The sequence below is a fragment of the Amblyraja radiata genome, chromosome 9 (genome assembly GCF_010909765.2).
Source record: "Amblyraja radiata isolate CabotCenter1 chromosome 9, sAmbRad1.1.pri, whole genome shotgun sequence".
NCBI lineage: Eukaryota > Metazoa > Chordata > Chondrichthyes > Rajiformes > Rajidae > Amblyraja > Amblyraja radiata.
The window spans coordinates 19909941-19926282 of record NC_045964.1 but is presented as its reverse complement, the minus strand read 5'-3'; the positions used below and the strand labels follow the sequence as shown (position 1 = coordinate 19926282).

The following is a 16342-nucleotide window of genomic DNA, read 5'->3' as shown; positions in this document are numbered from 1 at the left end:
TGCAAGAAAATGTAATGTAGGCCACTGGTAAATGCAGAGAGTAAACTTGACTGGTAACAGGAGTCTGAGGTTATAAATCTGTAATAAACCTTTAAGAATAATTCTATTGATTCTTCATTACTTAATGCTTTGGATTGTCAATCCATCAAATCACTGAGAATCCCTGGTGAACACAATTAGTCTAATCCTAATTAGATTTTAAATCCATGAACCCGACTTAGAGAGAAGGATGTAGGGATGGTTTCACTTGAAATTAGAGAAGCCATTATTCATACCTTCACTTGAATGAAATATAAGATGCTGTTCTTCCAGTTTATGTGTGGCATCACTCTGGCAATGCAGGAGGCCCAGGACAAAGGTCGGTATGGGAAGAGGAGTTAAAATGGTTCGCAACCAGGAGATGCAGCAAGCCTTGTTTTGAAAAGTGCATGTGTTTGGTGAAATGGTTGCCTGATCTACGCTTAGTTTTGCTGATGTAAAGAAGGCCACTTTGGGAGCACTGAATACAGAACATGAGATTGGAAGAGGTGCAAGTGAACCTCTGTCTCACCTGGAGGAGCTGCTGGGGTCCCTGGATGGAAGTGATAGAAGAGGTGTAGGGACAGGCGTTGCATCTCCTGCAGTTGCAGGGAAAATGCCTGGTGAGGGGGTGGCTTGGCCGGGAAAGGATGAGCAAACCAAGGAGTTGCAGAGGGAGTGGACTCCATGGAAAGTGAACCAAGATGTGGACTGGAAGATGTGAAAGATGTTGGATGATGTTGCAGGTGCCAGAAATGTTGGGGAATGATGTGTTGATGCAGAGGCAGAAGGGGTGAAAAGTGAGGACTAGTGAACTCTCTCCTTATTCCATTTGGGATGAGCAAGAGCAGAACTGCGGAAGACCAGAGGGGACACGGGAGGGCTTAATCCATAACAGCATGGGGGAAGTTGCATTTACTGAAGAAACTTGGTTTATTTAAGACACCTCTCGCCCCTTTTTCGATCTCTCTGTCTCCATCACAGCAGCCAGACCATTGCCTGACATCAACTACAAACCCACTGATCCCCAGAGCCACTTTGACTGCACCTCTTCCCACCCTGCCTCTTGCAAGGACATCATTCCTTACTCTCAATTTTTCCATCTCTATACATCTTCCAACACTTTGTTTTTTACACTTGCGTCTGGATGAACACTTGAATTGTTTAGGCAGAGAAGGTTATGAACCAAGTGCCGGGAGATAACCAATACAGATGGGGCTCACTGGTTGGTGTGGATGAGGTGGGCTGAATAGCCTGTTTCTGCGCTGTACAATTTTATAACTATGAGAGCAAGTACATCGGATGCCAGAACATTTTATGCAAGATTTTGTTCAGGTGGCACAGCGGTAGAGCTGCTTCCTCACAGCGCCAGAGATCTGGATTCGATCCTGACAACGGGTGCTGTCTGTGTGGAGTTTGCCCGTTCTCCCTGCTATCACCTGGGTTTTTTCCGGGTGCTCTGCTTCCTTTCACATTCCAAACACCATGCAGGTTTGTAACTTAATTGGCTTCTGTAAATTGCCCCTAGTGTGTAAGATGTGAAAGTGGGATAACATAGAACTAGTATACGGGTAATCGATGGTGGACTCAGTGGGGCAAAGGGCCGGTTTGCACGCTGTATCTCTGTATTAAACCAAGAACTTCAAATTATCTGTTCAAAAAAATAACATTGTTTTTTGTTTAAAACCAATGCCTAATTTCAAAGGGGGTAGGTAATTCATTGCATTTCTGAATGACTACATTTATTTGCTTATCCATGTTTATTGTGTTCATATAAGAGCAGGTATAACCATACTGGCTTCAAGGCTGCCCTGAGGTCACATAGTGAATTGCAGTCAGCAGAACCACCATGATTTGTTATAAATCATCACACTATTAGTGGGTTAGTGGGCCTTCCATGACAAAAGAGAAAACATCCTTTGAAATACACAATACATTTTTTATTGTGATTATATTACATTGTATTATATTAAAGCCCTTGCTTCTCTCTCCATGCACTTCCCCTTCCTAGTTCTCACACTCGGCTTACTGTCTTCACCTACATTCTATCTTTGTCCCGCCCCCTTCCCTAGCGTCAGTCTGAAGAAGCGTCTCGACCCGAAACATCATCCATTCATTCTCTCCAGAGATGCTGCCTCACCTGCTGAGTTACTCCAGCATTTTGTGTCTACCTTCAATATAAACCAGCATCTGTAGTTCTTTCTTATACATTTCAGTGAAGCTGTCGCTTTCCGCCCCAGTCCCAATGCTAACTTGTACTTCTGTTATTGCATTGACTGTAAAATTAGCTTTGCTTTGAGCTCAACCTGTTTGTCGCTTTAGGATCACTTCACCTCGCCTGATGAATATGATGATCCAGCGGTGTTGTTCGATGCCATAACATCCCATGAGCAGAACTTGGTCATAGCTCATGAAGGAGACCCAGCCTGGAGAAATGCGGTGCTCTCAAACTCTCCCTCACTCTTGGCACTGCGGCATGTTATGGATGACGGGACCAATGAGTATAAAATCATCATGTTGAACAAGCGATATCTCAGCTTTCGAGTCATTAAGGTGCGTTGCTTTGAGGTTATGTTATTCTATCAGATGCCTAGAATTGTAGTCCTTATGCAGCCCACACCCATGTGGTGTATGTATGGCCAGAGGCTCATCCATAACAGGTTCTTGATTTGTACACGTGTCAGAGGTTATTGGGAGAAGGCAGAAGAATTAGGTTAGGAGGGGGAGATAGATCAGCCATGATTGAATGGCGTAGACCTGATGGGCTGAATGGCCTAATTCTACTCCTATTCCTTATGACCTTATGTTCCTATTCAGTTTGGTGCCTCACACATGTAAGATTTGCACATATTGGTGATCCATGCAGTTGAAAATAGTTTGTTTGCAGCTGACATGAAATAGTTTAAAATTTGATCTTAAGCCCAGAGTTTCCATTTTCAGAAAATATCACCTGGTGATATTCGCGAGTGTAATTGTTAGTGTTGCCCTGCATCTGCTGTGCTGAAATTTTTGATAAACTCATTAAAGGAGAAGAAATAGAGAGATATATAGTGAGCGAATACCAGAGGTAGATTTAGATCTGAAGTTATATAATTTGCGATGGTGGAGCGATCTGGGATTAAATATCGACATATACAGGCGACAAAGATACAGGCGACAAAGGTTCACCTGTATCTCCTCCAACCTCATCTACTGCATCCGCTGCTCTAGATGTCAGCTGATTTACATCGGTGAGACCAAGCGTAGGTTGGGCGATCGTTTCGCCGAACACCTCCGCTCAGTCCGCAATAACCTACCTGACCTCCCGGTGGCTCAGCACTTCAACTCCCCCTCCCATTCCCAATCTGACCTCTCTGTCCTGGGTCTCCTCCATTGCCAGAGTGAGCAACAGCGGAAATTGGAGGAACAGCACCTCATATTCCGTCTGGGGACCTTGCGTCCTTATGGCATTAACATTGAATTCTCCCAATTTGGCTAGCCCTTGCTGTCTCCTCCCCTTCCTTAACCCTCTAGCTGTCTCCTCCCACCCTCCCATCCGCCCGCCCTCGGGCTCCTCCTCCTCCTCCCCTTTTCCTTCTTTCTTTCCCCACCCCCCATCAGTCTGAAGAAGGGTTTCGGCCCGAAACGTCGCCTATTTCCTTCGCTCCATAGATGCTGCTGCACCCGCTGAGTTTCCCCAGCAATTTTGTGTACCTGGGATTAAATATGGTTTGGTGAGCAGAGAGGAGAGCAAGACCGAGTTCAAATTCTGAGTCTGTAGCAGTGATGTTTCCAAACATTTTATAGAAAAATGAAAAAGGGAGTGTGGGCTAAAGAGGAATGCAATAAATAGCCTAGCCCAGAACAAACAAAAATGTGAATAAGGTTTTAAGCAATGCATGAGGTAAGGCTGAGCCAGAATCTGGCAATATGAGGGAGATGGAATTAACCGTATCATAACTGTGATTGTTGGTGTGATCCAAAAGTCATTGTAAGATCTAATTTGACATCAGTGTTAGAACAGTGCAGTTTACTCCTATACTGGCCAGGTAGATACGATACGATACATCTTTATTTTCACAGAGGGAAATTGGTCTGCCACCAGATGGAATGAACCCATGGATAGGAACAAAAGATCTTTCCAGTTGTTAATTATCTTTCTGATCATCTTGAATCTTTCCAATAATTAATTGCAGAACATGTATTTCAATATGTGCTATCAGACTAGCAAGTAAGTCTTTGGAGGGGAACGAGGAATTGTGATGTGGTGATAGTTGTCAGAAAACATGTGGAAACAATATTTTTATTATTATGTCACTGATGCATGTAGAAGAGGGCAAAGGTAAGGATGGATCTTGGTGGAAACCAGAAATAAAGAAAGAGAAGCTGCTGAGGTTGATTCCATGTTCCAACTGGGCAGATAAAGTGTGGAAACAGGTAACTGTGCTCCTATGTGTAGGAAGGAACTATAAATGCTGGTTTATACCAAAGATAGACAAAGTGCTGGAGTAAAGGGGCTGTCCCACTGCGGCGACCTAATCTGTGAGTTTAGAAAAGTTTGCCCTCGACTCAAACTCGCATCATGTTCGACACGTGGTCCTAGGAGGTCCTATGAGGTCACTGGAACTCTCCTTCATGCTCGAGGGAAGTTCCCGCATACTCGCAGCCTCAATTTGATCGAAAATCTTTCAGCATGTTGAAAAATTTTCCGCGAGTAAAAATTGGTCAGCATGGTTCTTTTAAACTCGTCGTGCAGTGGAGTGGGGTCGCTATGTAGTTACAGGCAGTCAAGGGCAGCCGTAGGCAATCTGCTTCGCTGACCAGGCATTTTAATTGGCTCAGTGGAGTTTTCAGGACCAAGGAAAACCGACCAAGGTAAAGTTAAATGCCCGCTAAACTTTATTAAAAGTTGTCTGGCTTCTTAAAAGTGTCTCCACTCCTTCTCCCCCCCCCCCCTCTCTCCACTTCTCTCCCATTCTCTTCACTTCTTTCCCCTTCTCATCTCTCCACCTCTCTCCCCTTGTCTCCCCTCCCCCCCTCCGTGCTCTCTAAAGGACTTACTGTACACAGTGCAGCAGTCTTTTACCTTTCTGTTCATCGCGGGTGTGAATTTCAGATAGCGCTCCCCCGCTTTCCCTGGCACTCGCCTTTGCGGTGTGTGTGTGTGTGTGCGTGTGTGTGGTCAGTCGATCAACCTCGCGGTTTCATCGCTGACGGTCGATCCAGCTCGAGGTTTTTCAGACGAGTGCCCTCGAGCTTGAAGGTCGAAGGCAGTCGCTGAAAGGTCGCGTGAGTAGGACAGGCCCTTAACTCAGTGAGTCAGGCAGCATCTCTGGAGAAAAAGGATGGGTGACGTTTCGGGTCAAAACACTTCATCAGACTGGAATTGTGCTCCTACCCAGTTGGACAACTCTAGAGAGACATTAAAAGAAATAGTGTGATCAGATGTGTTGAGGTTATAGAGATTGCATTTGTCATAGTCGTGTGGGAAATAATTTTGTATATAATTTTATTTCCAGCTATTCTTTTGGGGCTGGCATTTTAGAAATGGTAGGTCAGTTGAGAACTTCCTGTTGTGGGATAATAGGTCTGCACTTTGTTCTTTTATGAAGAAAGACAAAAATTGCATTTGTCAGACCGGAAAGATGGTGGAATTAAATAAAAAGCAACGGTATGTAATGAGTGGTCTCTGTGCAATATTTATCCACACTGCGGTGTTTGTGTGCAGGTGAACAAAGAATGTGTCCGGGGATTGTGGGCTGGCCAGCAGCAGGAGCTGGTATTCCTGCGAAACCGCAACCCAGAACGAGGAAGCATCCAAAATGCAAAGCAAGCCTTAAGGAACATGATCAACTCTTCATGTGACCAGCCAATTGGTTACCCGATTTATGTTTCTCCACTCACAACATCCTACTCGGATACACACGAGCAGCTGAAAACTATCCTGGGAGGGCCCATAAGCATCACAAACATAAGGAATTTCATCGTGTCTACATGGCACAGGTAACTCCTTAACTTGCTAACATACTTTTATTCAGGAAAGAAAAATATAATTCAATGCTGTGGCATAACTAGGTAAGTTTATGAATGGATGTAAAACTGATATCGTGTTGGAACTGACCATAACCGAAATGTCACCCATTCCTTCTCTCCAGAGATGCTGCATGTCCTGCTGAGTTACTCCAGCATTTTGATTCTGTCTTTAGTGTATAACCAGCAACTGCAGTTCCTTCCTACACATAACTTCTGTTACTTGTCATTTCTAAATGCATTCTGAGGTTTTCCTTCACATCAATTATATTGACCCTGGCATTAAATTGTTTTATGCTTGAAATTGATGCCGATGTGGTGCCCTTACTTTATGAACTCTGACGCCTGTAAGCAATAGGGAATACTTTTCTTGCAGCAATGATGGTTACTTTTAATTATGCTGCTTGGTTTATTTTTAAAGGGTATATTTTGGGTCAATGGTTTAGAATACTTTCACTTCTGATGTATGTCTAAAAATGCAATGTAGACTGACAGGATGCAATTCCTCTTTCTCTTTCTCTGGTTCTGTCTTTGCTAACTATGAAAAGGGTGATCTGAACTCATAATGTATATTGTGTAGAACAGTGGTTGGCAACCCACGGCCCCCGGGCCGAATGCGGCCCGTAACTGAAATCATCTGGCTCGCAGGCTTTTTTTTTGCCGTAATTATCCGGCCCGCTGACTTCCGTCATCTCCGGTGCCTAAGGCCGCGGCACCCAGGCGCAAGGATGCAAGGCGGCCTGTGCTGGCGGCCGCAAATTGCGGAGCCGCCGAGCAGCGGCGAGCGGCGAGCTCTGGCTGTACTGCATCCTGCACAAAGCCGCCGGCACGGCCACGCACCTTCTGTGTCTGAGCTTCACTGTCAGGATCGGGGTTGTCAATAGGCCGGGGACAAGTGAGTGTGAGTATTTGAGCCACTGCCTTCAGGACAGAGCCAAGGCAATGGACCGTAGGTTCGCCATGTTCGTGAGCGCCCATAACTAGAGGCCAGTACTCCGGGTGGTGTCCTCGATGGGGCGGGATCTGATGCCTGTCATCCGGGGCGGGATCCATGTGTGCACGTGATAGATGTGGCCCGCCATCCGCTCACAGACATGCCTCCTTGCCCCTATGCAGAACCATATTGACGACCCCTGATGTAGAAGTACACAGTTATAATGTTTGGGCATTTCAATGCAAAGCTGGAAATATAACTTTGTAGCTCCAATGTGAGGATGTGGTGATGGTATTATGTCGGCTTATCCACTGCTTCAGAGTAATGAGTAAGACACCAATGTGTTGCTCTGCTCTGAACTTACCTAGTTGTATGGTGCTCCTCACCATTTTATTTCTCGTTTTAACAAAAATGACAAGTAATCCACAAATTCTAACTGGTTTCTAACTGTTCCCTTCAGGTTACGGAAAGGGTGTGGTGCTGGTTGTAACAGCGGTGGGAATATTGAGGATTCCGATGCGGGAGGAGTCTCCACTGCCAGTAATAATGTGACTGCAAATGAGTCACAAAGTAGTTCTTCCCATGGAGGCTCTGGACCAGCTGGACATGGGCCTGGAGCAGGACTCCAGCCGCCTGTTACGACTAACCTGCCCATATTGGGTAAGGCTGCAGAAGTCTGGAATACATTGCATTTTTAAAAGTCAAGTTAGTAACTGTGATTAAAATCGTACATTCAGTGCAAAACAAACGTTAATGTTTTTGACAGTGATGGGAATTCGGTTTCCTGTCCATGTTTTGAGCAGACAGCTGTCAGAAGAAACCAAACATCCTGGATATCTCTAAATAATGGTGCACTGCAGTGTAATTTTTAAAAGCAAATATCACCCGGCATAGTAGAAACTCTATGGCAGCGATGAAACAGTTCTGTCCTGCATTGTTCTGCTAGCTTTGCCTTTAACTTATAACATCACAGGGCACCATATGGCACACCACCTCCATGCAGGCAATCAGGAGAGCAATCCTGTAGGTTTTGTTCTCCCTCTCCTTTTTCCTTTGTAGAACTGCAACGTATTCTCTGTCAAACATACTCATCAAATTTATTTTCACCGTTATTTTATATTACGGGGTGACTTACATTGGCAATTAACCTACCCACACATCTTTGAAATATGGAGCAAACCCATCCAGTCCTGGAGAGCACATGCAAACTCTGCACATACAGCAGCTCAGGTCTGGATCGAACCTGGGTCCTTTTGTGAGGCATTACACCAGACATGATCTTTAACAGAGACGACTTTTACTGCACTAGAATACTTTGCATGTTCCAAGTATAACTTCTATATCTTGGGTGTTAGCTCAGTCTCATCTGAGCCAAACCTTTTTTTTTAGTTTAGTTGAACTCGTTAAATTATCTCAAATCAATTTTATACCCATTGTCAAGACTAAGATAAAAGCTAATTCTGGAGTTTTAGCAGCTGCAGCATTTTCTTTCTCACAAGGTCTATTTAGTTACTTTAGAATTATTTGAAGGAACACTTCAGAACAAATTGTGAAATATTTATTGTGCATGCCCTTTTAAATGGAGGATACCTTTTGTAGGGAAGTAGAGAGAAAATAATTAAATTTTCCAGTTATTTATCTTTCATAGTTTCAGAAGGAACTTCTATTAAAGATTTTTCATAAGATTGGATAAGGAACAGATATCGAGTGGATTTCCTCATCTTAATATTTTGGAGGGAAGCAGCAAATCTGTTTGATTTAGAAAGCAAACAAGGCCTCTATGTCACCTGCTGAATCAGCTACTTAGCAGCCTTGTTACTGTAGTCACGTTTCAGTTTAGACCTGAACATATGAGAGTGTGAATTCAAACACTATTCCAGTGAGAATATTTCTTTGAAATTATTTGTGTCTAAAGTTTTTAAACACCAACATTGTAAGTTTATTTATTGAGTTATCAAATTTGGACAGTGATCTCAGTTTGTCTGTGTTTTACAAGATTGTGTTTATCCTTGGTTTCATAGGGACCAGCCACAGCAGCCACTCGGTACAATCCAGCCTTGTTAGACATTCCCCCGCACGTGCCTCAGTTGCCAGCCAGTCTTCATATCGGTATAACAGTCGCCATTCTTCCTTACGAACGTCTGCCACTGGCCTGGTACCATGCCGCCGTTCCTCCACCAGCCAGTTATCGTTGCGAAACCTGCCCAACTCAATCCAGTCTCGACTGTCCATGGTGAACCAGATAGAACCATCGAATCAGACAGGCACTCTGAGCATACAGTGTGGTCAGCCTTCTTCCAGCAGTTCCAGCCAGAGTATTCCCATCTACAAACGCAACACACTAGCAGGACTACTGGGATCAGAAGGTGTCACCAGCGTAGATGTTCAGTCCGGCAGCAACTCAAGCACAGCATTTAACACACCTGCCAAAAGAGATGGGCCGAACTACAAAGTCCAGGTGTGTACAAACTAAGAAAAAGTGTATTTGCACAAGTTGGAAACAACATGTCATAGCATTGTGTATTTACTGTTTTGCTCTTCCATTCAAATCCTAGAGCCACCCATAAACATCCCTGTAGAACTGTACAGGCTCAATGTGAACAGTGACACTTGGGGCCCAGGTGACAAAACCTAAGCAGCTCAGTTGCTTTGAGTTTATTCCCCTCACTTATTGGTTTGTTGTGAATCTAGAGGCTGGAAAGGGCTATCTTTAACATTATTGCCACTTTGACAAATCTTAAATTGGAACATCTGTTACTAACTGCAATTTTAAATTAATGAGCACACATGTTCAACTGTCAGCATGGCCACAAAGTTCCGCAGAATATTCTCAAGAAGAGCTCAGGGCAAAGATCTAAGCAATACCTGGTGTGTAGGGTCCTGATGCACTAAGTTCTATCTCAACATTTTTCTCTCTTTCTCTGTCTCCTAATTTGGGCAAATTTGCCAGTCATGACTGGGCCATTTGTCATTGAATCAGTATTTCTCACTCCATTTTGTTTTAATATAACTACATATTATCTGCTTGATTAGTTCACAATGTTGTGGAGGGAACTATTTTTTCTCAGCAGTAAAGCAAAAGCATTGAAAAGATTTATTAAAGATGTGCAGGTGAAAGGAGTTGTTCTCTTGTAAATATTAGCAGTATTGACGTACCATTCATTTATGTCTAACTAAAGAATAAGGAAGGCACGGTGGCAAACGGTAGAGTTACTGGCTCACAGCACTAGATACTCGGGTTCAATCCTAACTCCGGTGCTGTCTCTGTGGAGTTTGGACATTCTCCCTCTGACTGCATTGGTTTACTCCAGGTGCTCTGGTTTCTTCCCCTATTCCAAAGATGTGCATGTTTGTAGGTTAATTGGCTTCTGTGTTGCTCCTACTGGGGAATACCCCAGGGCACGTGTTAAGAGTAAGAACGTTCAGTTAATTTAACAGTTGTTTACTTTGCATGATTGCAGTACGAAGAAAATGTTTTTATTTGTTAATATTTGTATGCTATCACATGGTTTTTGGATGTATTATCCTGGGACAATCCCTTCAAGTGTTATTCTGTTGTGAAATGGAGAAAATTGTGTTACATTTTACAATATAAACTGATGTTAGAACATTATTAATTTCTTGGAGTAGTCATAATTTGTGTGGTATAAATGTCCATTCAATTTTATAGAATCATTGTAAGATATCAGGGAAATATGTTAATCTTAACCTGTAGTGAATCATCATCGTCGTTGAAAACATCAACGGGCACGTTGCTTAACAATGCTATTATGTACGACAGTGATCGCAACTTCTACTGGCGTGGATGGCCGTTGGCTCGCTAGGAGCTCATCCGGCCTTTGTGAAAGAGTTGTATTTAGTTGCTCCAAGTAAATTCATAGAGAGGGTTTAGTTTTAGTTTAGATTATTATTGTCACGTGTACCGAGGTACAGTGAAAAACATTTTAGTTGCGTGCTATCTAGTCCACGAAAAGACTATACATGTTTACAATTAAGCTGTCCACAGTGTACCGATACAGGATAAAGGGTATATTATTCAGTGCAAGATAAAGTCCAATTAAAGATGCTTCAAGGGTATCCAAAGAGGTAGATTCCTCAACCGCAGAACCAGCCAATTTCCGTCTACTAACACTCTCCTCCGACTAGTGTAGCTGGTCCTTACCCGTCACAACTTCTCCTTTGACTTCTCTCACCTCCTTCAAATCCAAGGCATAGCTTTGGGCACTCGCATGGCCCCAGCTATGCCTGCCTCTTTGTAGGGTACGTCGAACAATCACTGTTCCAGGCCTACACTGGCCCTATCCCCAAACTCTACCTCTGCTACATTGACAACTGCATCAGTGCTACCTCCTGCACCCATGCAGAACTCACTGACCATCAACTTCACGACTAATTTCCATCCTGCACTCAAATTCACTTGGACCATCTCCGACATCTCACCGTCTCCATCACAGGAGACAGACATCTATTACAAAACCCACTGACTCCCATACAGCGCATTCAGAAAATATTCAGGTCCCTTCACTTTTTCCACATTTTGTTGTGTTGCAGCCTTATTTAAAAATGGATTAAATTCATATTTTTGTTATCATCAATCTACACACAATGCCTCAGAATGAAGAAGCCAAACAGGTGTTTAGAAATGTTTGCAAAGTAATTAAAAAGAAATAACTGAAATATCACATTTACAGAAGTATTCAGACCCTTTGCTATGACACTCAAAATTGACAGAGTTGAGAGGATCTGCAGAGAAGAATGGGAGAAATTACCCAAATATAGATGTGCCAAGCTTGTAGCGTCATACCCAAGAAGACTTGAGGCTGTAATCGCTGCCAAAGGTGCCTCAACAAAGTACTGAGTAAAGGGTCTGAATATTTATGTAAATGTGATATTTCAGTTATTTCTTTTTAATTACTTTGCAAAAATTTCTAGACACCTGTTTTGGCTTTTTTTTATTATGGGGTATCGTTTGTAGATTGATGATCAAAAAAATGAATTGGATCCATTTTAGAAAAAGGCTTTAACGTAACAAAATGTGGAAAAAGTGAAGGGGTCTGAATACCTACTGAATGCACTGTAGCTATCTAGACTACACTTCCCACCAATGCTTCCTGTAAAGACTATCCCCTACTCTACGCTGCATCTGTGCTCAGGATGAGGTGTTCCATACCAGATCATCGGAGATAAGGCTCTCACTAGGGTCTCCTTGATATCCCGCAGCTCCGCTCTTGCTCCCCCTCCCCCCTTTCGTAACAAGGACAGTCCCCCTTGTCCTCACCTTCCACCCCATCAGTCGTCGCATACAGCATTTAATCCTTCAACATTTTCGCCACCTCCAATGGGATCCCATTAACAGCCACATCTTCCCATCTCCACCCCTTTCTACTTTCCGCAGAGACCGTGTACTCCGCAACTCCCTGGTCAAATCGTCCCTGCTCATCCAAACCACCCCCTCCCCAGGTACGTTCCCCTGCAACTGCAGGAGATGCAACACCTGTCCCTATACCACCCCCCTGGACTCCATCCAAGGACCCCAACAGTCTTTCCAGGTGAGGCAGAGGTTCACTTGCACCTCCTCCAACCTCATCTACTGTATCCGCTGTTCCAGGTGGTGAGAGGACAGTTCAAATGTTTGATAAGAACTTGAAAGAATCTGTTCCTGAATCTGGAGGTATGCGTTTTCAGACTTCTTGCCTGATGGGTGAGGAGAAAGGTGGAGTGACCGGTCCTTGATTATGTTGGTGGCCTTGCCAAGGCAGCGTGGTGCTGATGGCGTCCATGGATTGGAAGTTGGTTTGCGTGATGGTCTGGGCAACATCCACAATTCTCTGCAATTTCTGGCGGTCTTGGATGAAGCTGTTCCCAAACCTTGCTGCGATGCAACCTGATCAAATGCTTTCTATGGCGCATCCGTTGGTGAGGATTATTGGGGACATGCCAAACCTTTTTCGAAGGAAGTGCTTTCTTGGCCATTGCTTCAATGTGGCTCGTCTTGGACAAATTGCTGGTGATAATTATTCCTAAGAATTTGAATCTGAGTGCATTACTTGTGACTAGACTCAATTTGCTTTAAAACAATCATCTCTCACTCGTTGTCCGGGGCTTTAATTCCCAACTATCAGTTTATTATTGATTAGTTTGTTAAACTTGCATTAAATAACAACAGAAGGAAGCCATAAGAGAGCCTCTCAAAATAGTAGTTCTGTAATATTCTCAGTGGAGTTAAGTGATTTAGGTCTGTGTTCTGCGTGGTGCACCTTCAGCTATTTTCCCCATTGAGGAATTATGTTCTTTAATCATGGAACATAGCTTTTTTTTTTAAATAAAGGCTACAGGAGGGATAATGGGGCCACTGGATTCAACAGAGGGGCCAAATCTTAATTTTGGACAGGTCTGAGAATACCATGGGCCAACAGAAACTATTTTCATTTTTTTTGCAGTCTGAATATTGTGGTAAAATTGGAATCTCTGGCTGCCAGTGACCCACAATACCCTGTCCCACATTGGATTTAGACATTGATCCCAAATTGCAACCCAGTCAAAGGTGGCTCAGTGGTACAGCTCGTTGAGCAGCTGTGACAAAGACCGAGGTTTAATCCTGACCTTGGATGCTGCATCCAGTAGTCCTCATGCACACCGGCGAGACCAAGCATAGATTCGGTGACTGTTTCACTGAACACTTGCACTTAGTTCACCAAAGCCGACTTGATCTCCTGTTTGCTAACCATTTTCATTCCACTTCCAATTCCCATAGTGACCTTTCTGTCCCGGGCCTTTTTTATTACAGCATCTCATATTAGGCTTAGAATTAATGATACCTGAATTAGGAGTATTAGTTACAGGGCAGTTGATTTCTCTGGAACACTGATGGTTGCAGGAAAACCTGTTGGAAGTGTATAAAATTATGAGAGGCATGGATAGGGTAGACAGGAGTGAAGTCTCCAATTTTAGGTAACTGCGAAAGCGTGACCCCCCCCCCCCCCTCCCCTGTGCCCCACCTGGACTCACATCTATGTCTCCCCTCTCCTATTTCTACCTATGTTCCTCCCTCTGGCCTTACCATCCACCACTCTTTTTTCCTCATCTCACACCTTGTCTTTTCACCCCTACCCTTTGTCTAACCACCTGCCGATCAAACTTCACCTCCCCCCATCACCTGTATCCACCTATTGCCATTTGTCCTGCCCTCCTCTCATGCCTTATTTTTCTCTAACGTCCCCCCCCCCACACAATTAGTCTGAAGAAGGGACCCCACCCAAAACGTCACCTATCCATGTTCTCCAGAGATGCTGTCTGACTTGATGTTACTCCAGAACTTTCTTTGTAAATCAGCATCTGCAGTTCCTTGTTTCAACTTCTGACCGCGGATGCTGTTTGTGTAACTGTTGGATCCCTTCAGTTGCTCTGGTTTCCTCTCACATGCCAAAGATGTACAAGTTATAAGGTCAAGGTCAAAGGTCAAAAACTTTATTTGCCATTTGTGCTTACACACATTGGAACTCTTGTGCGGCTATTCAGAGAGTCAAGTTAAGTTCAAAATTAAAATTAAAAATCAAAAAATTTAAAAAAATTTAAAAAGACACACAGAAGACACATAGAGCATTGTAACTTGCACAAACACTATATCAGGACATCAGTTCATTTTGTTGTGTTTTGGCCAAGAGTCTCACTGTTGCAGGGAAGAAGCTCTTAAAAAAGCGTGTTCTATTTGTGGCGATACTGTCCGCTCGTCTGTGCCTGAGGTTGTATGTGCAGTTTTTGTGTTTGAGCAGGGAGTGAGCTGGATGTAGTGTGTCTCTAATGATTCTCCCTGCTCTTTTTTGACAGCGCTGTGTGTAGATTGTGTCCATGGAGGGGAGTTCAGTTCTGATGATCCTCTCTGCAGTCTTTATGACTCTTTGCAGAGCCTTCCTCTCTATCTGTGTGGTGTTTCCATACCACACCGTGATGCCTGTGGTGAGGATGCTCTCTACCAGTCCTTTGTAGACCTGGGTGAGAGGGCGACAGTGCAGACCAGCTTTTCTGAGCAGCCTGATGAAGTACAGTCTCTGCTGGGCTTTTTTCACTGTGGCTGCAGTGTTCAAAGTCCAGTTCAGATCTGATGTTATTTGTAGTCCCAGGTACCTGTAACTGTCAGCCCTCTCCACCACAGTCCCCTTGATGATGAGGGGCTGCAGGGGGGGCGGATTTTTTCTGAAGTCCATTATTATTTCTTTTGTCTTGTCTGTGTTGAGGCTTAGGTCGTTCACCTCACCATAGGCAAGAATGTCGTTCACCAGACTCCTGTAGCCCGACTCGTGCCCCCCCTTGATGAGGCCCAGGATGGTGGTATCATCCGCATACTTAATAATGATGGTGTTTTCCTGGGTGGAGACACAGTCGTGTGTGTACAGGGTGAAAAGTTTGGGACTGAGACAGCAGCCTTGTGGTGATCCTGTGCTGACGGTGAGCTCTGCAGACACCCTCCTTCCCATCCTCACCACCTGTGGTCTTTCAGTCAGGAAATCTAAGATCCAGTTGCAGGTGGGAGTCGGGACGCCGAGGTCTGTCAGCTTCTCAGTCAGCCTGCCCGGGCGAATGGTGTTAAAGGCCGAGCTATAATCCAGGAACAGCGTTCTGACGTATGTTCCTCTGCTGTCCAGGTGTTGCAGGATGTGGTGTAGAGCAATGGCCACTGCGTCGTCCACTGAGCGGTTGGGGCGGTAGGCGAACTGGAGGGGGTCGATCGTGCCCGGGACCATGTGGTTGATGTGTGTGAGAACCAGTTTTTCTAGACACTTCATGGCAACTGGCGTGAGTGCCACTGGCCTGAAGTCATTCAGGGTGGATGGGTTTGTTTTTTTTGGAACTGGTACAAGGTTAACTGGCCATTTAAATTGTCCCTCGTTAGGGAGGAGAAAATTTTTAAAAAAGATTAATTTTGGATTAGTGTAAAGGGAGGTTGATGTTTGGCATAGACAGCTGTAGGTACACAAAAATGCTGGAGAAACTCAGCGGGTGCAGCAACATCTATGGAGCCGTAGGTCTCCTTTCTGTGCTGCATAATTATATGACTGTCACTTTCCACTGCAACCCAGCCAATGTAGTTCTCACTATGATTTTTTTGCAGCTGCTGTGCATGAAACAGCAAATAGACTGAATTCTTGGGTGAAGGCGATTGTGATTTGGAAGTTTTATACTATCTATCCACGTATGTTTCTGATTATGAACAGATCCATCCTTCAGATCATTGCAAGTTAAGCCTAACAGCATGTCTATGGGCTTCTCTTGTGTCCCATGGATAGCTGAACATTCAGGTTTTCCTGTGAGTTAGTCCGTTGTGAGATAAAATATGTCACAAGTATGCAGTATTTAGTCCAAGGTAACCGTTGCATACGTGAA

The 16342-nt window shown here is 44.2% G+C and overlaps 1 protein-coding gene across 3 annotated transcripts in view; it reads left to right on the top strand.

Moving 5' to 3' along the window:
• pcnx1 (pecanex 1) overlaps positions 1 to 16342 on the top strand; it is a 207777-nt gene that overhangs the window by 184303 nt on the left and 7132 nt on the right. For all 3 annotated transcript variants that reach the window (XM_033026821.1, XM_033026820.1, XM_033026819.1), the window contains 4 exons: positions 2341 to 2571; positions 5726 to 6000; positions 7422 to 7621; positions 8983 to 9419. In XM_033026821.1, coding sequence (XP_032882712.1) covers positions 2341 to 2571; positions 5726 to 6000; positions 7422 to 7621; positions 8983 to 9419 — 1143 coding nt within the window. The remainder of the gene's footprint in view (positions 1 to 2340; positions 2572 to 5725; positions 6001 to 7421; positions 7622 to 8982; positions 9420 to 16342) is intronic.